This window comes from Nematolebias whitei, chromosome 7, assembly GCF_014905685.2.
Source record: "Nematolebias whitei isolate Nwh7 chromosome 7, NemWhi1, whole genome shotgun sequence".
Lineage (NCBI taxonomy): Eukaryota > Metazoa > Chordata > Actinopteri > Cyprinodontiformes > Rivulidae > Nematolebias > Nematolebias whitei.
The window spans coordinates 36,722,131-36,749,258 of NC_056504.1; the positions used below are offsets into that span (position 1 = coordinate 36,722,131).

Genomic DNA, 27,128 nt, shown 5'->3' on the forward strand with positions numbered 1-27,128 from the left:
ACCCTGGACGGGTCGCAAGTCCATCACAGGGCCACATAGAGACAAACAAGACAAACAACCATTCACTCTCTCACTCACACCTAGGGACAATTTAGAATTACCAATCAGCCTAACATGCATGTTTTTGGTCTGTGGGAGGAAACCGGAGCACCCGGAGAAAACCCATGCATGCACGGAGAGAACATGCAAACTCCACCCAGAAAGGCCCCTGGACCGGGGTTTGAACCAAGGACCTGCTCGCTGAGAGGCAGCAGCTCTACCAGTTGCGCCACCGTGCTGCCCTATATATATATATATATATATATATATATATATATACACACAGATTTGTTAAGTGAAGTCTAAAATTAAAGTGATATGTTTACATTCAAAGATTCAAGGTTCTTTATTTGTCTTTCGCACCACATGTGGTGCATGTGGTGGAATGAAATTGTGTAAACAGGGTCCCAGTTACATACAACAAAAGTATAAAATGTAAAAGAAAACCAGTAATAAGATCTAAGATATGAACTAAGAAAAATGTTGACTGAAAAAAACACTCAGCACTATAAAAACAATATGCCGAACAACAACAGCACGAACATGAGTCTGTGTGAGCAGATGAGCACGAATGAACACAGCAGCATGTAATAAATCAGCATTGAGTGCATACCTGGATTTTGCAATTGCATTAATCTGGAAAACAACTTGAGTGAATGCTCTCTAAATGCACAATTTCATATTAATTCAGAATAACCTTTTTTATATTTCAAGTTCAATATTTATTACCATTCACATCACATGTGTTACATGCGGTGGAACGAAATTGTGTACACAGGGTCCCAGTTGCATCCAACAATAATAAACATATAATGTAAAAAGAAACAGTAACAAGGATTTAAGATATAAACTAAAAAAATGTGCTAAACTAAGAAATACACTAATAGTGCAAAACAATATGCCGAACAACAGCAGCACAAACATGAGAACATGAGACCTCACATGAGATCTCATGAACATGAGGGGAAAACCAGTGCAGACATGTTCTTGTTTTTAGTTTTCTACATCGCCTTACAACCTAGCTGTTTTTGTTACATTTTTTCATTAATACCATTTTATTTTCACTTGTTCGTCTCAATGTGTATGCATCCTTTATGATTATCTATTGTTGTCTTTGTTATCCACTGTTGTCATCGCTCTGTTAAAATCAAGTCTCGCTTGTAAATGAGTCCCCGAGGCTCAGTGGGATTAACCTGTATAAATAAAGGTTGAATGAATGAGTCTGTGTGAGTAGATGAGCATGAATGAAAAGAGCAGCATGAAATAATCAGCAGCATGGATAATCAGCAGCACATATCACCAATCAAAGTGGCATCGAAGTGATTTTTTTCTTTTCTTCACAGTGATAATCCTGATTTAGTTTGAATTTAATGACAAAAAAAAACAAAAAAAAAATAGCTTGAAAAAGTCTGAATGGCACAACGACATAAAGTGAACACACACAACAGTTTGTAATAGTGAAATACACGAAAGGTTGACCCTCAACAAACAACGTTTGTTTTGAAAGTCTTAACCGGAAGTGGAAGCTGTCCTCGCGCAGACTTTACGTTGGTGCTAAAGTTGACTGGCAACATCGTCAAACAAGTGTGTGGTACAGTGTGGAGGCAGAGAGCGCCAACAAGTTTACGTAGCCTCTCTTTCAGAAGAGAAACGACTTTCCTCCGAGTATCCGGGGACGGGAAGGCAGTAAAACATGGCTGCTCTCTCAGCCTGGTTCTGGAACGAGAGGTTTTGGCTGCCACACAACGTAACCTGGGCGGATCTGGCCGATCCAGCTCCCGGGGTGGAGTATCCCAAAGCTAGACACTTGTTGGCCGCCTTACCGCTGGCTCTGGGGATCTTTACAGTCCGGATACTCTTCGAAAGGTTCGTATTTCGCGCTCACTATGCGTGTTTTTTCTTACTAGAAAGAGAAACCTATCAAAATCGTTCAAATAAGGTTATTTTGATGACATTGTTTGCGCCTCAGCGGATGATGGGTTAGCTAACTGTACTGTGGGTGGACCAGCGCAGCTCTCTCTAAAACACAAAAATCAACAAACGAAGTTCTTGAGATATCGAGAATCTTATCGGGTATTTTTGAACATTCTCTTATCTTCCCGGAAATACACCTTGTAGGAAGTTATAGTATTGTGTCTTAAGTGTACTACTGTAAACTACTCATCTTATCACATTACCTTAAACGTGGTTGTCTCTTCAGTTTTGTATAGATCTTCCATCACTTACACTTTGGTTTTTCCTGCATGTTTGGATTCTTGCCAGCATCAGGCTTCATCAAAGAACCCAGCATGGAGACTTTTTGAAATGTTTCAGAATGGGTTTGTTTCATGTGTTGCTGTTGAGCGTTGTCGGTCTGGCCTTCTTCCTTGTTGCCATGTGAAGAAAACCTATACAAAAAAAAAAGGAGCATGACATAAGAAACACAATCTACACACGTGTCTTTAAATTAAATACATGTATGCTGTCTTTCACGTTTTAGCAGCAGATTCGCTTTTCTATTTCCGCGTAAACGTCTTGTTTGAAATCCTACATTTGTCCGATTCAGTTATATTGTTGGTAAATTCAGTCCAGTGCTTTGTGGACGTTGAGCGCGTACCTGCGTTTCAGAATTGCCCGTCAATTTATCCGGAGAACTACAGCAGCAAACTTGTTCAAAATGCACCGTTTGATATTGCTCAGGATAACATGCTTTATCTTTTTATTTTATAGTTTGCAGTGAGTGTCATAAATAAAGATGAAACGATACCAAACTGACTGCTATAATAACGTTGATAAGAATGGAGCCATGCTTTTCCACGTTTTGAGGCGTTTCCTGGCCAGAAGTTGAAAGTTTCATGTGCATCAGTCACAAGGGAACCACTGGTTTGTAAACCACAATTTTCACTTTCCATGAATGGCAGAAAACAATTTCTGTCTAAACTGAGGGAATGTTTCTCACCAACTTCTTGGTTTTTAGACCTGACACTTGCCTTGCTGTGTAAAAGTGTAACTTTCACTTGTACAGCGTAAACTCCAAGTCACATGTAAACTAATCAAACTGGTCTACTGACATTTTGAAAACATGACTGATGGAAATTTCCTCTGATTATTGTCCAAAGCAAAACAAATTAAAATGAATACTTAGTCTGATCTGTTACGTCTTCTCAAGATTTCATGCAAAAACCGATTGAGGTTTACCATCACTGCTCAGTGTCCTGCAAACTTCAGAAACCCCCCAAACTCATTTGCTGCCACCATGTGCAGTGGAGACTATTTTGGGTGCAGAACTATTTTCCAGAACTTAATTTGAATCCCAGTTCTTCTAGTGAAAACTCACTTATGGCAAACAAAATACGTGAATAGGTTTTCAGCTCTCTTCTGCAAAATATCTGTGTTTGAAACACACCTGATAGTGGTGTGACAACAAACAGAAACCCACATCAGGAAGTACACTTCTGTTGGTACACGCTCTACAGCAGAACACTGAAACAACAAGTCATGGTCCTCAACAGTCCGGTAGATTGACAGTATCTATCATACCAAACATTTTTTTCAGTGTTCTCATTTTAGGCTATTGCTCAAGAGTGGTTTTAGACCTGACCCCCTCAGGGCGGCACCGAGCCGAAGCACGACGTGAAGCTGTTTTAATCTAGATGTGATCAGGTGGCTGTAAGCAAGAAGCAATCAGATATTAGAGGTGTCTAAGAAGAGACGGTGAGATGCACAGAGCTTGGTACCACCTGTTTCAGGTTTCAAAGCTGCCAGTTGGCCCCTGTAACGTGAAGGTGTTTTCAATAGAGTATAGCCTCATGTGTGTGTGTGTGTGGGGGGGGGGTATTATCAGAGAGCAATTACTCCCAGTCACCGACTGAGACCCCAGACAGCCCCAATTATTTATTTATCATAAGAATGCATCATGCTGCAGCTTCAGTTCCTATGTCTCTTACTGCAACGCATTAAAGCGCACCTCACACACGTCATGTGCAGTGGGGGGCGTCCAGGGACATGCCTGTAAAAGTTTAATGTTTAATCTGCTTCTAGGTCTTCAAACGACATCATCGAGATCTTAAAACGCAGGCGTAACTTTAGCTCTGCTGTCCTAACACAAGTTTCACATTCCCTGATTACACACGCTTTATTGAAATCAGCTCTAGTCAAAGTGAAGCTTTAAATGTTTTGAATAACTTTGTCTCTGCTGTTCCCTTTTTTCCGCCTTGTCTTTCAAGTGAATTTCAACTGTTTTATACGTATTTCCCCATCGGTGCTTTGTTCTCTAGTACTTTATGAGCGTGCGTGGAATTTACTTCTGTGAAATGTGTATTTGTCTCGCTCTTGTATCGTACAGCTGTAAAATCACTGTTGGACTGACAGCCAAGTGACCTTAAAAAACACAGAAGTGGCTATGTCTAAATCAGTTTTACAGATATTGGCCTAAGATTTGGTGCGGTTGTGGCTAAGACTGATCGCTTAGCGCTCTAATAAATTGCACAAGAACTTTGTTTATAATTTTACCATCAACTGTTAACTCTGTTGGCAAAATATCTCATGAACCACTGGATGAATTTCATTGAAACTTTCAGGAAATTATCATTAGATGCACTCCTGTACAACTGATTTTACTTTATTCATGTCTGCTACAGCCAACTTACCTTTTAAAACACAATGTGGAATGATGCAGCAATTTTAGCAGATATTACGCTAAAACTTGGTGTGGTAGTAGCTGAGATTTAAAAAAAACATCATCTTTCATCCGGAAGACTTCTTCAGTCTGAGGTGCTGTCTGAGGTGCCTCAGACTGAAGAAGTCTTTCGGATGAAAGACAAAACGTTTCTACTTTTTTTTTTTTTTTTTTGCTTTGTTTTGTTTTTTGAATGTCCAGAGGACCAGACTTAATTTTTTTTTGACTTTTCTACCTGGATTATTGCGCATGCATCAGCGTAGTAGCTGAGAGTTGCTCAGAGTTGCTTGGATTTTCTTGAATGATCTTGAAAATCCAAGATCACTTTAAGTCACAACGAAGAAGAATCCGTCCAGAGGGTCTGACTAGGCCAGTCACAATAAACAATAAATCAATCAATCGCATTATAAATGAAAATTATCAACCTTTTTTTCATTTATCAGCTTTATCGTTTCATCATGTCTCTCTTTCCACTACTAAGCTGAGAAGCTAAGCTACAAGCTAAGCTAACAGGCTGACCTCGGGGAAAAAACCTCTGTCTTGTTGAAGTTCCAAAATTCACGGTTGAAATCTGTGCCTTCGTGTAAAAAGTTGTTTTTCTCTGCAAAAAGAAGCTGAGAACTTGTTTACTGATTTTTGTTATTAAAAGCTTTGTGTGACAAATGCTATGCTAAAGAGCTCAAATTGTCCGATCGTCTGCCATTTTGAGAACCGAAGAGAGACAGCCCATGTCACTTCAAGGGGCCTCCCTCCCTTTTTTTCTTAAAAGAGACACTGCTCGCTCCCTCACTATCCATCTTTCAGTTCAAACAGTCTTATACTGCCATCCAGTGGTTGAAAAAAGGTACTACACTCAAAACAAATTAAACATTTCCTCTTAACTTTGACAATAATTACTAATTATTGTCAAATTTCAAACAATATTATCGTTTATCGCAATAATTTCCGAGACAATTAATCGCCCAGCAAAATTTGTTCTCGTGACAGGCCTTAGATTTATCTACCTGGATTATTGAGCATGCATCAGGACGTTTCTCAATAAGATGATCTTAGTCAAAAACTTTAATATGAAAGGCAGCGGGCGATATGCATTCTTTCAAGGAACGCTAGGCCTTATAGATGGGGCTGTTGTGTTCCTGTGAGTGGGTGTGTAGTTCGTGTTGAGGAGTGGGCACGACAGAACAGGTTCTACCAAACACAGTTGTCATTTCTTTGATTCTGCAATGCCCTTCCACACTCTGAACGGGGCTGAAAGATGCCTTTAAGAACAAGCAAAGACTTGCAACAACCGGGCTCTGTTAACGGCTACAAAATGTGCAATCCTGTAACTGCATCTTTTTTTTTTAAATCAAGTATATTTGCAGGACACCATCTTTGTTTCTTCCTTGGTTGCGTGCAGACACCCCCCCCCCCCCCGCCCCTTCATCCAGTTCATTCTTGTTTGTTCATAATCATCGTTTTGCTGCTGACACTGACTTTGCGCATGCCTGCAATGGAGCTACGTTGTGTGCGTGCTCTACATCTAGTAAACCACGTGTCAGGGTTTAACAAGCTATAAAGTAAGGTGTGTGAGACTATTGGTGGCCTCATCCGTCATATTTCCTTGCGAACTAACAGATATTTTATCTTCTTACGAAAGTGAAGTGTAGATTGTTAAAACTAAATGTTGATGTCAATACACATGCTCCTTTGCTGTGTACGTTATGTTAAAAAAAAAAAAAAGTTGGCATTATCTCTTGAGAACATCCCAGTTCTGCTTTGAAATGTAAAGTCAAGTCAAATGAAGGCCACATTAAATCCAGCCCTGGTCTATGAATAGAGCCAAGCCTGTGCCTCGGTCGTATGGGCCTGGGAGGTTTTCCAGCGTTGGGCTTTGTAAGCAGCTAGGTGCTCTTCTCTTCACAGCTGTCAGGACCACAAGTGTCCGTGTAAACAGACCACACCACGCCTGTCTGTTGGCAACAGGCTTTGTGTATGTTGGAGGGGTTTGTTTCTAAGAAAGAACAGGGACATTTTGACATTTGACATGACTAGATTAGCTTACATTTCATTCTTTACCTCCTCCTTTTGCTGCTGTCTGCCTATTAGCACTACAAATCTGGACCTGTGACCACGAGAGGAGTCGAGGACATTGTCCGTATTTTTCCTGCATCAGCTTGTCTTTTTAACTCCTGCATGTGACTGAGTAATCATTTAATAGAAAGATTGCTGAAAGTCGAACTTAAGTTCAGGTCAGGATGAATCAAACTTGCACAATTCATCACTGTCTCATTGTTAAACGTGGTCAAAGTGCTAAACATTGATAGCTGCAGGGTTGTTTTTTTTTTGCATTGTTTTAATGCTCAGCATGGATGTAAAAAGTAGAATGTGGATTGCTCTAAGTAATGTTTACCAACATTACGACACGTAGAACCGAACTGTCCGACTTCTCTGTTATTTTTGTTTTGGTTGTGCTTCAGTGTCCTGGAGTCGAGTGCATTGCATTGTTGGTGTTGTTTATTCACTAACAAATATTTTGTCACAAGAGCCAGTTTACAGAAGGCATGTATTATTTTACATTCTTGGTGTTTGGCGTATAGCTTGGACCTTTTATTGTATCGTTTGGCGTTCGTTTAGCGTATATCTTAGAGCCTTATCTACTGCTTTTTTATATTTTTGCAATTTTTGCATGTAACTGGGACTCTGAGTACACAGTTTTGTTTCACCTAACGTACCACATGTGATGCGAATGACAATAAAGAAACATGAATTTGTATTATATTCCTAAAGAGTTTTAGAGAGAATTGAAAAAAAAAAATTAAGCATGTTAACTATGCTTCAAAATGATAAAAGCCTGAAAAAATTCTTCTAGTTTATTCGTCTCAAAGAAAATGTATTTTGATTGTTTTAAATATCTTGATGTGGCTCTCAAAAAAACATGTTGCACACTCATATCCTAACAAAAATCGCCGGCCTCCCTCATGTCACCAGTCTGTTTGTTGCTTTATTTGTGCTGGGATTGTTTACAGCCTCACGCTGCGTCCTGTTAGGGACACGAGTTATATGAGGATATGAGTTTTTTTTTTTAACCTCCTCTTCTCTCGTGTTCCCGTTTTTCTAATTAATGAAAAAGGAAGCGCCTCTCAGTGAGGCTGCAGCCTCAGACACCCCGTCTACCCTGTCTGTTGTTTTTTTGTGTTTCTTCAGATGGGCTGTACTGAAATGTAATTTTGTTGTGCTTCGGTGCAATGACAATAAAGCTGATTCTGAGAAAGGATCTTAAAACATATTATTTATTAACCTTTATTTAACCAGGCAAATCCCAATGAGATCACCGATCTCTTTTGCAAGGGAGGCCTGGGTCTGAAGGCAGCCTAACATGCATGTTTTTGAGCTGTGGGAGGAAACTGGAGTACCTGGAGAAAACCCACGCAAACACAAGAAGAACATTAAAACTCCACACAGAAAGACCCCAGGTCCAACTGGGGATTGAACCCAGGACCTTCTTGCTGTGAGGCAACAGTGCTAACCACTGAGACATTGTGCAGCCAAAACTTATCTTTTTAGGTATTGCTTTTAGCTAATACCATTATATTTGGGAGGGCGCTCGGTTCTGTTGACAGGGCGGGGCATCCTCCTTGAATAAACTGATATTCATTACAATTTAAGATGTCCATCACAGCCATGTTGGGGCATAATCCAACAGAAAAATGTCTGTAACTCAGGCAGTTTTACAGAAAGTGAGCTAAAATTTCATGTAGCAAGACAAATGGTGATCAATATGCATTCCTTCAATTACTGCAAGTGCTTTGATCACCGTTAGTCTATTTTCATTTTGCAACTAGATGATTGTCACTTTTTAAACTCTGCTAAATAGAGTTAGATTTCACTTTGAGTTTTAGGTATGAATGTGGTGTAAAACCTCCTGTTTCTTGTTGCATTGCCTAATATAAACAATGATTCATAGCACAAGGAAAAAGTTATGAGAGGGTGACAAAACATAAATGACGAAGCATAAAATGGTTCACGTTAAACAAACGGTTTAAATGTTTCTCCCAGCTTTCCTCAGAATGCATCAAAGCACTTCTGGTAGGTTTGTGACGAACTGCAGATTTTAACTTCAAGGACGCGCTCATCGTAAAACGGCAACGATCTGAAATTTCCCAACAGAATTGGCTGTTTTTCTTATTACCACGAATAACTGATAAATAAATCAGGTTGTTACAATTTGTGGAGCACTAAATGAGAGTGATTTGTCTAAAACAAGCTGTTTTATCAGTCTGAATCGTTCAGTGAAGATAAGAGTGAAGTATCCACTCACTGCATTTTTTTTTATTTTTTTTTTACACCAGTCGGGCAAAGTTTTGATGCGTGACAGAAACAAAGTGAGAAGGGGAAAAGATAATAAGTGGAAGATTTTCTTTTTAACAGGCATGCTTATCAAGAGCGTTTGATCACACTGAGGTGCCAGCATTAATCAGAGCAGAGAAGCTGTCTGAGTGCATTAGATGATTTAACCTATTAGAATATAATCAGACATTTATTTTGACAATTTTGCTGGATTTAGTAAAGACGTGTCACCAAATCTTATGTCGTAGCAGATCCATCACACAGTAACATCTGGAAAGCATTTGATTGTGAGCTGTTTTCAATTCTAACTTAAAAATGATGTCAAACACACCTAGGCCTGTCACAATAAATCAATGAATCGCATGATAAATGAAAATGATCTCATTTCCATTTATCAGCTTTATCATTTCTTCGTGTCTCTCTCTCTTTCTACTGAAGTCACTGGATGACAAAAGGTTCAACTCCGGTGCTCTTCACTGACCCCTCTTTTAACTCCTATTTTTCTTAAAGAGACACGCTGCTCGCTCCCTCACTATCCACCCTTCGGTTCATAGTCTTATACTGCCATCTAGTGGTCAAAAAAGGTACTACACACAAAATTAACCAACATTTTTTCTTAAATTTGACATTACTAATTATTGTCAAATTTCAAACAATATTATCGTTTATCGCAATAATTTCTGAGACAATTAATCTCCAAGCAATGTTTGTTATCGTGACAGGCCTAAACAAACTTCACATGAAATGAAAGTGTAAGTTAAAAAGAAGGCACAGCCCAGCGTTATCAGTCATGGGCTGGTTTCCTCAGAACTCAAGCGCCAACTTTATCATAAAGAATTTAGGGTCAGTTTCAACAACGCAAACAGAGGGACTGCTAGTGTAATCTGACACATTCTTCAGAAAATCCAGGGAACCATTCCTGAAGATTATTTTACAAAAAAAAAAACTTGCTTTAAAGAGTTCAGACTGTTTAAAATGTTAAAAGGTTGAGGCTTGTTTTAAAAGCAAACTCCATTCCTTAATCGAAACTATATTTATTTGCTTTCACATATTTCAGTACATTTGTTTAAATTTTTTCTCGCGCAGTGCGTATGAAAAACAAAAGATAGCTCAAGTCTTTGACACAGTGTAACTCTTTCAAACTTGTTTATGGATGAAAGTTTCCCCTTTACAAAAAAAAAAAAAAAAGACAGTCAGACTGGTGTGTGCAGTTTATCAAGAGCTCCTAAAAGCAAATGAAACGAAAACATCTTTCTAACGTTGTACAGGACAACAAGAACAGCTGGATTTGATATTTATCTTATTATAAATGGAAGCAAACTTGAAACGTTTCTTTTTGCAGAAACAAATCTGGGAATGAGCTTGTGGACTAGTATTCCCATTTAGGTGAGCAGATTTATGCTGTGCCAGTATGAACCAGGGGATAAAATTACTGTGTAAACAAACCTGTTTCAATATTGTCTTGGAAATGAAATCTCCCGTCCTCACTGTTGTTGGAAATCCATCAGAGATTGCACCAATGCGTTGCTAGCATTTTGAGCAGCCCCAACTATGCACCTTTGTAAATATTTGATCATTTTTCCCATATTTAGCATCAATAAGGTATAAAACTCTTAGCCACAGATTTAATTGTGTAATCCAGCAGCACAATGGCTCCCAGAACATTGTTTCTACAAATGTGACAAATATAAACTTAAATCAGAACTTTTAACTAGATGTATACGTTTATTTGTGTTTTAGCATCACAAAGTGACTCCATTCCTGACTTCTGTCACAGATTTATTGCTGGGGCCTGTGCTCGAAGTCTCCACATCCCAGCAGGTGTTGGAAAAAGAGCCCAGCCCAACGCAGTGTTGGAGAAGGTGTTTACCTCCATCACAAAGGTTAGACTGACTTCTACCTGCTTTCAAGAAGTGTTTACGTTTGTGTTGGGTGCAAATGATTAGTTCATGACTAATAACAGCAGACTTTAGGCATTTCTGTGTCAATGTATCAATTCAAGTGTCTGAGCTTTCAGAACAGTCCTGGTTTTGCAGTTATATAGTAATTATTATAACTGTAACAATTTTGCCTGGATTTTAAACGACTTTAAATACTAAATATTTGGCACAAAGTGAAAGAGAGACATTCCTTCTCTTAAAGGCTACTTGTATTCATTTTAGGTTGTATGAAATGTCACTATTTGTTTTTGTTTTGTTTAAACTAAAACGTTAAAGAAAAAGAAAAAGTAAAGCTAGGCACAACTGGGGGCAGCTGTGGCTGAGTGGTTAGATTAATCACTTTCCAATGGGAGAGTTGGGGGTTTGATTCCTACCTCTTTGCAGTGACATATTGAAGTGTCCCTGGGTAAGACGCTGAACCCCTCACTGCCTCCGATGTGTGTAATTGCATTACATCGGTGTATGAATGTGATCTAAAGCACTGATTAGTCTCTATAGAAGGATTTGTTTGTTTAGTTGTGTAGAGACGTAGTAGAGTGTGTGTGGATGTGTGTGTGGAGGTAAACACAGATTGTGTTGCAAAGTGCTTTGAGTAGCTTGATCAGATAGAAAGGCGCTATATAAGTAGTCTATTTACCATTTACAGTTAAGTGTGATTTGATTACCCTCACACATTTGAACTGCCCAATATTATCAAATGTTTTCTAACTAATGTAAAAATGTGCATGGAAACATGTTTTTTTTTTTAACAGTATCCAATGTCATCTAAGAGTTCAGAGCCCAAATTCTGCATTGTTAACATATCTGCAATAATTTGTGAGCTGGGTAGGATGATGAAACTTCTTTTCTTCTTCTTTATCTTTATTCCAAAACGAATTTGTTTGCCGTTTCTTCTCTCTTGCGACAGAACCCCGACTCCCGGCATCTAGATGGCCTGTCCAAGCAGTTGGACTGGGATGTACGAAAAGTCCAGCGTTGGTTCCGACATCGCCGGAACCAAGACAAACCCAGCACACACACAAAGTTCTGCGAGAGCATGTAGGTTTATTCCTTTTGAGGCCACAGCTAACCTCTCTGCTGACTTTTGTTTGACGACTGTTTTATCGTTTATGCTTTTGTAAAAACTGTATTTTTTTTCTCTTATTGTAGGTGGAGATTTACTTTTTATTTGGGCGTATTTATTTATGGCTTTCAGTTTCTCTGGCAGGTGAGCCCACCAGCTTTGAAGAGCACTGATTATTTTTGTCCTGATCTAAACCAACGTAATGTTCATTAGCAATTGTTTTCTCATGTGTTTTCAGTCCCCATGGATGTGGGACACACGACATTGTTGGTACAGTTACCCCTATCAGGTATGATGCAGCTGTACTCCACTGTAATCTTGTACACATTGCACAAGAGGCGCAACACCAACCCCACCTTCACGCAATCAATCCTAAACCAACATTTTTAATAAGTAGTCATTTATCGTACTCATGACACGGGACGAGATCACAAGCCACAGAACCACTGATCTGTTCACATAGGAGTGTGTGAATACACAAAAGGGACTTGCATTTTTAGTGATAAGATGTTAATAGCACAATATAAATACAGTCTACTTACCATTCAGGACTAGATTAGGCAAACAAAAGTGTTAGCCACGTGCCCAAAGGCAGCCAGTGTTGATCTTTTTCCTGTCACACCTTCCACTTGAATAAACAGCAATGTGTAATAACAGAAACGTTGACAGTATTTGATTACTTCAATCCATTTCCACTTCTTCAGTGCATACTGATGTCGTGACAAGTTGGACAATGAAAAGCAGACCTATTTCTGTTTATTCCTCCAAACTGACAGTGAGAATGAAGCTGAGTTTGCTTTGCCCGTTCATATGAAAGAACACCTCAAAGATTTAGCTCTTCATTCATTCAACCTTTATTTATACAGGTTAATCCCACTGAGCCTCGGGGACTCTTTTACAAAGAGCTCTTAAATCAACGTCAAGTGTTTTGGATAGTGAAGCATGTTGCTTTCACCTGCGGTGACCATTAGGATACAGTAGGTCTTTATGCATATATAAACTATAAGATAATGGAAATATATCATCTTCCTTGAACATTTGTGAATGTGTTGTAGCCAAGCTGTAAATAAGGACACATATAGGAATGATTTTGACTTTAAATCGATCATTAAAGAACAAAACAGAAGCATTACGCTGGAATATTTGCATTGCCATATCTATCCTCAGACACCCTGATATGTATGATGTCTGTCATGTAGCTTGAGCACAGGGAGCAGCATCACACAGTCCAGTCATTTTAACATCATTTTGCTGCAGTACGCACGTGTGTTGTTGTGGTGTAAGGGGTTTGTTTGAGCAGAAGTGGTCACATGTTTTTTCACTTTTCTCACTTTGTGTATTCAGCAAGTTTAGTTTTACTACTAAACACTTAAGAATGAATGAAGTTGTTTGATGCATTTGTCTAAACACGTCTCTGCACTCTGTCTCGTCAGGTCATGACTCCTGGTCTTTATCACTACTATGTGACTGAACTGGCCTTCTACTGGTCTCTTATGTTTTCCCAGTTTATCGACATAAAAAGGAAGGTGAGCGTGACACCAGTTCAGCGCCTGTTACATTAAACCACTAGATCCTCTGCTGCGACTACACCCTGTTAAACATTAGTCAATACGTCTATTGTTCCTCATTTGGCACTGGCAGAGAGTGAGGGAAAGGGGGCATGTGATGCAGAATTTTTCAATGTGCACAAGTCAGAATGTATTACGAATCAGAATGACTCCTACTTTTGATTTAGTGGGGAGGTCACGTGTTTTTTTGAAGGGGCGGGTTGCAGCTGATGCAGCTCGGTCTGTGAATGCTCTGTATTTTCAGCATGACGGCACTCGCTGTCATGTGATGGAGCAGGCCTGAATCAGTTAGAATTACATAAATTCCACAACATTTCAACCCTGGAAGCAAAAACAAACACAGACTTTTGATATTTTATACAGCTGGATCCTGATGCGTAATTTTACTTTCTTATACATATTTTATTTATTATAGGTTGTTTAGATGAAACAGTAAACCTCTGCTTAGCTTCTCTTTTTTTTTTTTCAGTAAAGCTAGTGCTATTAGTTAATTCTTGAAATCTCATTATTGTCTTATTTTTGCTTCAAATCATAAGTAAAGTATTTGGATATACTTTAAATGGATCTCTAATCAACAGTGTTATTCAGAGTTAAGTCACATTTCTGCTCTTTGGGTTTATATCTGGATATTTACTATTTTGTATCTAGTATTTGACTTCAGGGTATTGTAACAATAGTCAACAACACCTTGTTCCACATCATTTGTTATTCAAAACAAAGGGTTGTATATTGAGATATGATTAAATTGTTTAGGTTCAATCATATCAGGGGAAGGCCTCTTTTTGCTGGAAGTGTCCTGCTGTCAGTTGGTTCACTGCACTGTCAGATGGCTTCTCTTTTGGCCAAGCTTGGAAATTCTGCTTGGTTAATCTTTTATCTAAATCTTGTGTGGCTGTCCAAGTCTTCCTGTGTCTAACACCAAGTCAAATTTTAGCTTTAGTGGTCTGGTCTTTCTGAAAGTGTGGATGTAAACTGCAGCGTAATAAAATCCTTGTTTTTTAGCACCTTTTGTTCTTCTGTTACAAAGTCTGATATACTTGCTTACAATGACCATACAGAAAGTAAAACAATAAAATATATCAAAGTAGGGTTGCAACTAACGATTATTTCAATAATCGATCCATCAGCCGATTTTTTTCCCCCCGATTAATCGATGAATCGAGGAAAAGAAAAAAAAACGTTTTAATTTCCACCCTTTTATTCCAAAATTGAACATTTGACTGACATAGCAATTCACACAAAAAACAGGTTGCTATTTGACTATTCTGTTAGTAAAATATTGAATAATAAAAAAATAAAAGTTAGTCAAATAGCTTAAAAATAACTGTACACAAAAATATATACAAATGTGTCTTTATACCTGCACAATATGTAGCTACGTTGTAAAATGTGTCCTTGAGGGAAGAGTGTAACCTGGATTAAAAGTGTGGATTATTGTAACCTGGATTAAAAGTGTGGATCGTTGTAGTGAAGCCTTCGTCTTCAACCATCGACAGAGGCCTCGTGTCAGTGACGATCATTTAAGGATGTTTCAGTGAAGACAGCTGCTGCTGTGGTGTCCATGATGTCTGTCCATCATGAAGGCTGTCATTGTTTGTTGTTGTTTTCTGGAATGAGACAGTAAATATATATTATAGCATAATTTACAGCAACTCAAGGTTCAGGCAAAAGTAGCTAAAAGAGCAATTAAACACACACACACACATATAAAAAACAATTACACACATTTGAGTAGATGTAATAAATTACTTTAATTCCTGTTTAAATGCAATTCATCCTGCCATACCTGCAGTGTCTTCAGACTTTGCCAGCAAATTAAAAGTTGAAGCTTAATCATTAAATTATTATCTTTGTGTTAGATTTATTTATAAATCACGTTTAAACACTGCTTGTACCAATTAAATTAAATAAAAAGTAACACACGTTCTCTATCGCCGTCATTAATCATCAAACAAGCAGCAGCTTCGTCTACCAGAGAGACTGACGTTACGTTTTCTCTCTTGGAAACAGAACAATGTTTTAAATTGTAGAGACTCACCTGCAACATGAGTTGGGAGTGAGACGAGTTGTATCAGCTGCAGCTCCTTCCTCCTCCTCGTGACTCCGACATGTTTACGTTTCATCAGCGTAGTTCTCCCGTGTCGTGTCGTCATTTTTCAAAGCTGCATGTTTCTCAGTTTTTATCTTTGTGAAGCGCTCCCACACTTTGGAGGACTTGAGTTGAACAGTTTTTGCTGTGTTGGTCATTTGTAAAATTTACTTAATTTCCATTGAAAACAGCCTCTGCTCTGCTTCCGCCTCCCCCCTCGCTCTGTTCAACTCGCGTTGCAGAGTTGTTGTTTTTTTTCAAACTTTATTCAGTCAGACAGCATTGACAATGAACTGCAGGTGAACAAAACGGCTCTGCAGCGCCGTGAAAGACGCATAATTGCGTGACACAACGAATCAATAATGATATTCATTGCAAACGCTTTTAATCATCGATTTTTATCGATTTTATCGATTCGTTGTTGCAGCCCTATATCGAAGTAAACTCACGAGTGCTATGACAGTGATTAGGCCTGTCGCAATAAACAATAAATTAATTAATTGCATGTTAAATTAAAACTATTGACCTAATTTTCATTTATCGGCTTTATCGTTTCTTCGTGTCTCTCTCCTTCTACTGACAACACGGCTCCACTCCGGTGCTTTTCACTGACCCCTCCCTTTCCCTTTTCTCTTTAAAATCAGTTTTAACGATCCAAAATCGTGTTTTTGGATCGTTAAAAGCTACGAGCTAAGCTAAGAGGTCGACCTTGGGGGGAAAAAACCTCCGTCTTGTCAAAGCTCCAAAATTCACGGTTGAAACCCGTGCCTTCATGTAAAAAGTTGTTTGTCTCTGCAAAAAGAAGCTGAGAACTTTACTGATTTTTTTAATTAAAAGCTTTGTGTCACAAATGCTATACTAAAGAGCTTAAACTACACCGAGGGTCCTCCATTTTGAGAACTGAAAAACAGGAAGGAGAGACAGCCCATGTCATGTCAAGGGGCCTCCCTCCCATTTTTCTTAAAGAAACACACTGCTCGCTCCCTCACTAGCCATCCTTCTATTCAGACAGTCTTATACTGCCATCCAGTGGTCAAAAAAGGTACTATACACAAAAATTAACCAATATTTTTCGTAAATTTAACAATGACTAATTATGGTCATATTTCAAACAATATTATCATTTATCGCAATAATTTCTGAGACAATTAATCGCCCAGCAAATTTTTTTTATTGTGACAGGCCTAATAGTGATGTTCAAATACTCTGATCAACCTACCTGCATTCATTTTATTTCAACATTGGCTTTAGAACTACTTTTTACAAATCTGTGGGGTTTTTTTTGTCATTCGTACAAGTTTAAAATCAAAGCTACTTGACAAAAGAATTTTTTTTTTTTTTAAAGACACTGTTGTGGTACTTCACAATTGGCATGAGTTTTGTCTCCTAAAGAGATTTTTATGATGCATCAGTTTATCAGGTTCACACAATGTGATTCTTTTTTTTTTTTTTTTTTGCCTAGAACCTTTTTCACTGTGTTGAAAAATAAATATTTCCATGCAAACACCGTTTTTGTTTAGTTTACAACTTCTTCTTCTGTTTTTTTTTTCCCGCTGCTCCACCTGGGTGTATCTCACATGTGATGGGTTACAAATTTCATCATTGTATGGAAAAAGACGATGATGATTATACATACCAACAAAATAAATAAAATAAACTTCTACATTCAAGCTTTTTTGGCATACCGGTATATCCTTGAACCACCTTTTTATGGAAACTAATCAGCTGATGAGAGTTTAGACTTGAAGCCTGTAAAAGATTGCCATCTATAAAGGAGGAGTTTTTAGTGTTTATGTGCAGCACTTTAAACATCTCTTTCCTCGGTTTTTATTTTCAGGACTTCCTGATCATGTTCATCCATCACCTGGCAACAGTGGGCCTCATTAGTTTCTCTTATGCCAACAACATGGCACGGGTGGGAAGCTTGGTGCTGTGTGTCCACGACGCCTCCGATTTCTTGCTGGAGGTCAGTAACCATCTAAAACAATTTCCTTTTTCAGAGTGATCACACACACCCTGAGAATGGATTTGAAACTCAACATTGTTTTTGTTTGTCTTTGCATAAACAAGCACGGCGTCCCTTGTTACTTCACTTGCTTTTTTGTTCAGACATTTTGTATTTATAACTGATGCTTAAAACCTCTAAATGTAGTGTGGCCACTTTGTGTCAGAACACGGCCTGGTACTTGAAACGCTGAGGAAGAGTTAGCACTATTATCTTTATAAAGTAATGCATTTAGAAATAGAAAAAAATATGTATTAGGATGTTTCAAGTGTGATTTGCGATAGGGGTGGATGATATGGCTCAAATATTGTATTGTGATATTTCAGTGCATTCTGACGATAACGATACATTTTGTGATATAACCACACACACACAAAAAAAACCCTAATAAACAGAAATCATACTTATTAATTTGACAAAATTAACTTAACATGTTGCTTTGCAGTATTATATATAAATAAAAAGGGTTAATTTTACTGAAATTACTTTATTTAGTCAAGTTTTCAGTCTCCAAGTATATATATTAAAAAAAAAAGATCCTTCTGTTATTTAGATTGAAAAAGTCTGCACAAAATATAGATCAACAAAATCCACCACAAAAACTAAAGTGCAGGTGAAATTTCCCAAAATAACTAAATAAAATTAAAGCTTAAGATATGTTGAGCATAAATGTAACATACAACAAAATATATGTTGCCTTTAAATGAGGTATAACTTCCAAAACTTGTCAAGGCGTCCCGCTGACCCTGAAGCTTGTTGGTGTTTCAGCTTCCTCTGTTCCTGCAGGAATGATTCCATTTCTCTGATGCTCTGTCTCTGATCACCTGACTCTGTTCTTGGTCCATTTATGGAACGACTGTGGAACTCTAGAGACAATGTTGAGTTGCGCGTATTCGTACCGGCAGCTCAGAGTGGGGTGGGGGGAGAGGGAAAAAAGACGAGCTGCATTTGTACCGGCAGCTTAGAGCAGGGTGGGAAGACTGCTGAGATGCGCGTTGTTTGTTTTTTAGCTTTTTAGCTAGCTAGTATTGCGCGCAACTAATTAGCGTTATGCCAGTACCTACAGGTGGAGGGGGGGTGCGCAGTTCGGTTTGGTCGTTGGGTGCGCTCGGTTCTGTTAATGGGGCGCCCTGATGTATAACGTCATGAAATTAGCATATTATATTATTTATTTTCCTGGGCAAGCTTTTTTTTTTTACCAGTGTTATTGTGAACAATATGATATGGCCCAGCCCTAATTTGTGACAAAAGGTTGTCAGCAAAGGTCAAAGGAAAAGTTTACAAGACAGTGGTGAGACCAGCTATGTTGTATGGTCTGGAGACAGTGACATTGACAAAAAGACAGGAGACAGAAATGAAGATGTTGAGGTTCTCCTTAAGGAGTGACAAGGATGGATAAGATTAGGAGTGAGACCATCAGAGGTACAGCACAGGTTGAACAACTGGGAGATAAAGTTAGAGAGGCCAGACTGAGATGGTTTGGACATGTCCAGAGGAGGGACAGTGGGTATATTGGTAGAAGGATGTTAGAAATGCAGCTGCCAGGAAAAAGACAAAGAGGAGATAGAGAGGACATGGAGGTAGTTGGAGTGAGGGCAAAGGATGCAGAGGACAGAGCAAGATGGAGGAGGATAACTCGCTGTAGAGACCTCTGAAGAGGGAAAAGCCAAAAATAGAAGAAGGATGTGACAACCATTAATAACTAAACAACCTTGACCGTTAACTTTGATGTTTTGAACCACTTTGGCATGGCTGCCTCAGAGGAGAGCCCCGGAGGCCATCTTATCACCAGCAAACTGTTTTTTTCCCACTGTGGGAGTGTGCTACTTGTGGTTAATTGTTGGCTCCTCAGATTGAAGAAGTCCTTTGGATGAAGGACAAAACGTCTCGGCAAAAAAACAACAACCATCCAGATGACCTGACTTGAACATTGTTGGATTTTTACCTGGATTGTTGAGCATGAACTTTGGAACCTTGACTGTCATATTCAGTAATTTTCCGTTTAGCCTTTGCAGTGCTTTATTATAACTAACAAGCTTCTGAATCAGTAGGGATGAGTCATGTTGTATTTACTGGAATCTAAAGCCGAAGTTTTGATATGGTTGATGTGCGGGACAACATTTGTTTACCTCACAAGCCTAATAATATTATGGCTGGTTTCTGTTTTTTCTTGTTCTCCACCAGGCAGCCAAACTGGCCAATTATGCCAAGTATCAGCACTTGTGTGACTTCCTCTTCATTGTGTTTGGTGTGGTTTTCTTTATCACACGACTAGTTATATATCCACTATGGTGAGTATTGTTTGATTCTGAAACATGTGAATCATTATTATTTCAACAACTCTGTCTTATATTTAGCTTCACTTTTAAATGCTCTTCTGAATGGAGGGGTAAGCAATTTGTTGTTGCTTTGCTCTTTAAAGAATTTGTCTTTTTAATAGAATTGAGGTTCCTACTCGGTCTTGAAAAATTTTCAAAAACATGAATTTGGATTTGACTATTTTACAGGTTCAGAGAAGTATAGTCAATAGAGACTATGGAAAAAGTTTTGTGTTTCCAGATATCGCATTTCCTAAAAATAAAGCTCCAAGTTGTTAAAGGTTACTGACGTGAATCATGTATTTTGCTTACAATAGCTGTAAAAATAGAACATACACCGCTTTTATATATATATATATATATATATATATATATATATATATAGTACAACTTGCAGACTTTTAACTGATCATAACAGCATATTAAATTAATTTCAGTTTATCTATATAGGACAAATTCACAACAAAAGTCTGATAAGGATACAGGACACAGACTTAAATAATACATCTCTTTAGTCAGTTTTGTGGTATTAGGAATTTGTCCATTTTGATCAAAACATATTGTCTATACAAAAAACTTTTTTATTTATTTTTTTTAATTCCATTGTTTATAGGGAAATATACATTTCTAGCATAGGGGGCCATTTAGGTGAAAACTATGCTTTGAGAGAGACCTGAATGTTGCAGCTCTGCCTCCAGAGAGACAAACAATAGCAGAGCTATCGTTGGTAAAAGTAACCTGAGCAGCTATATTCAGTGTCTTGGTGTGGATGATTGAAAAAGCTAGAGTTGCTGGTGGAGCTACATGGACTGAAATCCATACCTGCGCAGGGGAAGATGGCTCTGTTGACAACCTTTTGTCACTCAGCTGGATTTAAAGGAGTAATGATGTGTGGTTTATTTTGGCGTCGAAGTTAGACATATAATCTAGTGTACCTCATTCAGATAGTGTCTTTTAGCAGTATCAAGTACAGTTTGATCATTTCTTATTCTTTTCCTTGCTGCCATGGGGGGATACTTTTATGTATGCGTCTTCACACTGTTGGTCTGTCTGTTTGTTTTTACAGGGTCTTGAACTCTACTATGTTTGAGAGCTGGGCCATTGTTGGGCCATTTCCATCCTGGTGGATCTTCAACGTCTTACTGCTCGTCCTCCAAGTACTACACGTCTTCTGGTCTTACCTCATATTCCGTATAGCTTTCAAAGCCATGATGCGAGGGAAGGTGAGATAAGTAAAAGCACTATTCAGTTGTTTTGGTTTATTTATCTTTGAATCTGTTGATTATTTTTTTTTCTCTAATCATCAGTATACACACAGATGTCCACACAACAACATTAAAAGAAAAACAATAAAAAAGAAATGATTGTTATAACAGGTCATACGTTCAGCACAGCTCAGAGCGTCTGTAGAAGTTGTGGCAAGGAATAACACAAAACAGGAAGTTTACATTTTTATTTTATATTTCACATTTGAACCACGAGCCATACAGCTTCAATCAGGAAGTGTTCATCATCGAATCATGTACAAATCCTGCACCCATATACCGGACACATGCTTCAGGTTTGCTAAGTCACACAAGAGAAGGAGTTGAATTAAAGGATCTTACTGTTCTGTGATTAAAATGGAACAGACTTAACGGTTGGTAGTCATGACCATTGGTGGGTACAGCTAACCAAAAAGTTAGCTTTGCTAGCTGCCAATTTGCTAATTAAAAAAATAGCTTCACTAACACTAAACTGCTAAACGGATAAAAAATATATAAGAATTGGCTGAAGCTAATGCTAAACATATTAAAAAATTATCTGAAGCTAACACTAAAGAGCTAACTTTTATCATACATTTCTGTCGCTGACACCGTAAGACTGTCTGTAACGTGACAACGTAAGTGAACACAACTCAAAACGGTTCATAAACCACAAGTTAAGCATCCATGTCCCGTTCCGAGGTGAGCTTTCAGAAATTCATTCAGTTCAATTCAGTTTATTTATATAGTGCCAATTCACAACAGAAATTGTCTCTGTACACTAATTCGGTCCAACAGAACCGAAGAGGTGGAGCAGAACTCTGCTGTGCTGAAGTAGAGTGATGCATTCAATGTGTGTCGGACGTCTCCCTCGTGCAATTTTCTATAATGACTTAACTCACTTTTGGCAGTCGTCTTTGTGGTTAGCTGTGTTTATAAATTAACTACAACGTTGCTGTGCGTCATCATCAATATTCTCTCTCAGTAATAAATCAGTTTGAATTGAAGTAAAGATGTGTGAAATCATGTGTGAGAGAGTCACGTCCCAGAGACAATGTGAGCATTCCTAAGCATGCTGGGTAGGAATTACTGTTTATGATGTTTCTGAGTGTGAAAATGGGTTTTTCATGTTATTTTCCTTTTCTGGTTTAGTATTTATGTTAAAGTCTCTGTTATTAGCTGTAAACTGACACCGTGGGTCAGGCTGTTTGCGGTAGATATGAGGGGGGGAAATCACTGCGAGGGTGGTGACGTCACCGGGTTGTGCTTAGCATTGCATAGCATGTCTCCAAGTAAGTCACTGTTTTCTTGTGTGCTTTTTGTGTGGAGATCTGTCTTTAAAAAAAAATTAGCAGACTTGAACATACCAGATTTAAATTTAGCATAAGCTAATTCCACTATAGGTTTTCAAATTTAGCGAAAATGCTAATCCGCTAAACGAAAAGTTAGTTCTGCTATTAGCAGATTAGCTGAAACGTGCCCACCTCTGGCACATTTAGATTTAAAAGTATGACATGTTCTTTTGATAACACTATATATATATATACAGTATCAATCACATACCAAACCAGAAAATCTTCTGGAGCCATTACCAAAACATTTTCTATTTTACTTTATTTTTACTATTTGAAAGGTAACCAACAAGTTAGTGATACTTATGGATGAGACCCAAAGTTCTTATCTGGAGATGGAAGAAATTGTCTAAAAAAGTTATTTACTGACTTCTCTTCAGGCTTTTACGAAAAGAGTCAAACAGAGGCTTTAAATCACTTGACTAAGATTATGACAGCTTGTTGAGAATCTTCCAAGAGACAAAAACTGTAAAATTAGTCTTAATCTCTGCGTTCAAGAAGTCAAACATTCCTCCAGGAAAACTTTTATTATTCAGAGTACTAAACGTCTATAAGATGATAAGAAGACACAAAGATCGTTAAACCCGTTGTGAGTCCTGCTGCCAGTTTATTCTGAACCTGAACTCGGGAAAGAATTTTCTGGAAAGACATGAAATTGACACAAATGGACATGGATGTCCCTCATTCAACCTGAATCTCTGTTCGATGGGATTAAAGGCAAGTTCTAAGTGGAAAAATAAACAGTTGTGCTAAAAATCTGAGCTGTCCCTATTTTGCTTTCTTTTAATTTATAAAGTAGTTTTGAGCCCTAGTTCCCCAGGTTTTTAAGAAGTTTTCAGTTGTTTTGTTTAGTTCAGTATCCACATTTGCTGCTTTTTCTCTTCCGCTTTTACAGGACTCAGAGGGTGCTTCAATAAAGCTTAACAAATAAAAGGTTTATTACACTAAAATTGTCTAGGTACAAGGTCTAAAATGAAAATGAACAAGAAAGAAAACGTTGTCCAAGTAAGAATAAAAACCTGTAAACTTTTCCTAAAGCCTGGAGGGCTTTAACTGAAGAAAGCAATTAAGGGAAATGCATGAAAATTTGGCATCTGGCTGTAATATATATATATATATATATATATATATATATATATATATATATATATATATATATATATATTAAAATAACTGACACAGTTTGAATTTTAATAGATTAAGACAGTCATCCCCAAGCTTGCTTGCTTTATAATTGAATTAAACTGAATCTATCATTAAATTTTCTATTTTAGGTATGTTTTTGTAGTTGTCTGCAACATTTTAACACTTCTTATTTTTCAGCAGGAACATTTGCTTATAAATGTTTGGGAGTTGTATAGATAATGACAGTCACTTAAAAAATTCAACCTTACCCTTCTCAAATATGAAAACCTATTTGCTTTATTAGAAAATAGATAAAATATTGTTGCAGTTTGGAGTTTTGAACATATCTCTTGTAATTACCTACAGTTTACACCCCATTTATTCATTCATATGGTTTTGACAAAAACTGCAAGTGAGGCAGGAAAAACCCTGCTTGGTGTGTTTTATGGTAAATGAACTGTACTTATATAGCACCTTTCTATCTTATCTAGATACTCAAAGTGCTTTACACTAAAATCTGTGCCCTCGTTTACCCATTCATACAGCACTCTACTAGATCTCTACAAAAACTAATCAGTGCTTTATCACATTCATACACCGATGGGACACACATCAGAGGCAGTGAGGGGTTCAGGGTGTTGCACAGGGACACTGCTACATGTGACTGATGATGGAATCGAACCCCCCCCAAGTCTCCCATTGAAGGACAACTGCTCTAACCACTCAGACACAGCTGCCCTTCCCCTTGCTTTGTCAATTTAATACCAACATGTGGAGCAGAATGTACCTCCTTTCAGAGAAGTTAAATATTTTATCCAACTCTGATGCATATCAGAAACACTGTCAGCAGAACGGGCATGTTGTTGGTCTTCGCCATCTTTCAGCTGCTCCCTTCAGGAGTCGCCACAGCGCACCATCAGCCTCCATCTCATCCCACCGCCTGCCTCCGTTAGTGTCACACCAACAGTTTTCAGGTCCTCCTCACTGCATTTGTTAATCATCTCTGAAATAATGGGCATATTGTTCCTAAAGACCTAAATATATATATTTTGCATTAGAGTTTCACTGTTTATTTATATTTTCAAAAACTTGGAAACATTGCCCCTCAGGAACGGAGCTACATTTAATGAAGTTTGAGATTTTGCAGGTCAGGGCTTTTTAAAAAAAATTTTGTAATGAACATTACAAAAGCTGTAATTATCTTCTCACATTTGTTAGATTCACTTCACTACATTGAACATAACATGTGCTGTATGTTTCATTTTGTTGTAGTTTGTACATGTTAATTCTGTAGATTAAAGTTCTGTATATGGCAACTCATGTTTTTTTTTTCCCAGTGGTCGATACAGATGCCAGTTGGTACAAATCATGGTGTAACTCTTTCCAAAAGATGTGCCAAACTACAGCATTACAATAAACCACTACACTAATAAGTAACCTGAGTTTGAATAGTTGTAATTGTAATGATCAGTATTTGGCCCAGAGTTAAGAACTTTTCTTACCAGCTGTGCTCACAGCTGTAATGGAGGCTTGCAGATAAATGGTAGTCCCAGCAAGACCTCTGAATGGTTACAAAATGTTGCTATTTTTAGTGGATTTCCAGCCCCTCCACACTTTCCTTGTCTCTGTTTCATTGTTTCTGCAGACCCAGTTTCTTTCCTCTCCCTCCAGAATGAGAGAGGGAGACCCTGTCTTTCTGTCTATCCTTGTCCAATGAGTCCTCCACCACTTTCTTACTTCTCTGCATCTGCTCTGTATGCTCGACAACTTTGCCTCTTCTCTTGTGTTTGGCTGTAAGTTTGCATTCACTTCCTCTGCAGTGATGACCTTTAACTCTCATCTGTCCTGTTTCATTTCTGTTGAGATTAAGTGCAGTTGAAGTGGCGTTTATCAGGCAGCTGTTGCAGTAGATCGAGCACTTAACCCTCCTCACATTCAGCAGCTGGAGGAGATCTGTAAACAATAAGTAATGCTGTGATAGTTTCATGAATGTCAGGTATGTCTTAACTGTTTCTGATTAGTAAGGAGTGTGACTGAACTGTTCCAACACCACCACCCTGTGGCAAATTAGGTGCAAAAAATAAAACCCAGGGCTTCCCGACACTTTCTAATAACTCTTCAGTGCTGTTTTATTTAAGTCTGTACACAGTTAGAAGTTTAAATAGAGTGAATTTCTTCTCTTGGATACAAGTTCAAGGCTAAACTTAAAGTAATAAGGAAGCAAATATTGATCAGTCAGATCCAATAAGTGCATTTCCAAATAGCTGTAGGTATTTTAAAAACAGTGTATATCGGCATGGTACCATTCCATCAAAATAACACATATATATATATATATATATATATATATAATATAATATAATATAATATAAATAAAGGCAATGTTTTGGATGACAACCCAGTAACAAAATTTGACAATATAGTCCAAGTTGAAGTGTGACATCATTTTCAGCCTCACTTTTAGCATCTGCATTTGGTAGCAGGCCAAATTAGCAAAGACCATTCAGAATCATGTAGTATTTTAATTCCACAGCAGAGAAAGCTATGTAGTCTCTGTAAGTAGGTCTGGGGAAAAAAATATTGGTATTGGTTGTCGGCCAACTATGTTTTAACGTATCGGGCATCGGCCAAAAATCTAATACCGTGCATCCCTAGTAATACAGGTATTTTAATGTCCTCTCAACTGCTACCAGCAAGAAAATAGACTTACCGTATCTATTTTTCCTCTCTTCCTGTCACTCCAGTCCATTGCTCAACTAGCATCTGTAGTTATAAACATGAACCAATAGCTTTTAAACTGTTGGTGTTTCTGTTGAGTGAATAACAAACAAAAAGTTTTTTTTATAATTTTGAATGCCTAAGTTAGTAATCCAGAAATCCGTCTTTTGTCTCCCAGGTTTGTAACGACGTCCGTAGTGACATTGAGAGCAGCTCAGAAGAAGAGTCTGAAAAGGCCACAAAAGGGCCCAAGACTTTCCTTCATAACCCCAAGGGAGAAAACGGCACGAACGGCCACTGTGCTGCAGCCAAAGCCCGACCACAGAACCACAGCAGCTGATGACCTGAAGCCGGGAACCCCCCTGCAGTTCAGCTCCTCGCAGCTTCTCCGAGCTTAGTTTGAGAACGTTCCTCTCACCGAGACTCACTCCCACATATTATACTGACAGCGCATGTTCACACACTTGTGTTTGATGGATATGCAGCCTCTGTTAGCTGTGGAGAGCCGTGCAATGACACGGAACTCCAAAGGTGACATGAAAAGGCTGAAATGACATGAAAATCAGTTCAAGGATGTGATGTGCATACACTGCCTCATTCCAAATCTTGGGATTGATCTTGTGCTGAGTTTTGACTACAGACGTTGGTTTTAATGTTCTAGTTTTATTGATAAGATTTAAC

The 27,128-nt window shown here is 38.2% G+C and overlaps 1 protein-coding gene across 1 annotated transcript; it reads left to right on the forward strand.

The window, feature by feature from the left end:
• The first annotated feature begins 1,701 nt into the window (after positions 1-1,701).
• On the forward strand, positions 1,702-26,893 carry cers5 (ceramide synthase 5). Its single transcript, XM_037678805.1, has 10 exons — positions 1,702-1,905; positions 10,803-10,908; positions 11,873-12,003; positions 12,115-12,172; positions 12,267-12,317; positions 13,462-13,554; positions 17,523-17,651; positions 19,875-19,981; positions 21,075-21,231; positions 26,626-26,893. The coding sequence occupies exons 1-10, from the start codon at positions 1,733-1,735 to the stop codon at positions 26,785-26,787; spliced, it is 1,167 nt and encodes a 388-aa protein (XP_037534733.1). The 5' UTR covers positions 1,702-1,732; the 3' UTR covers positions 26,788-26,893.
• The last annotated feature ends 235 nt before the right edge of the window (positions 26,894-27,128 follow it).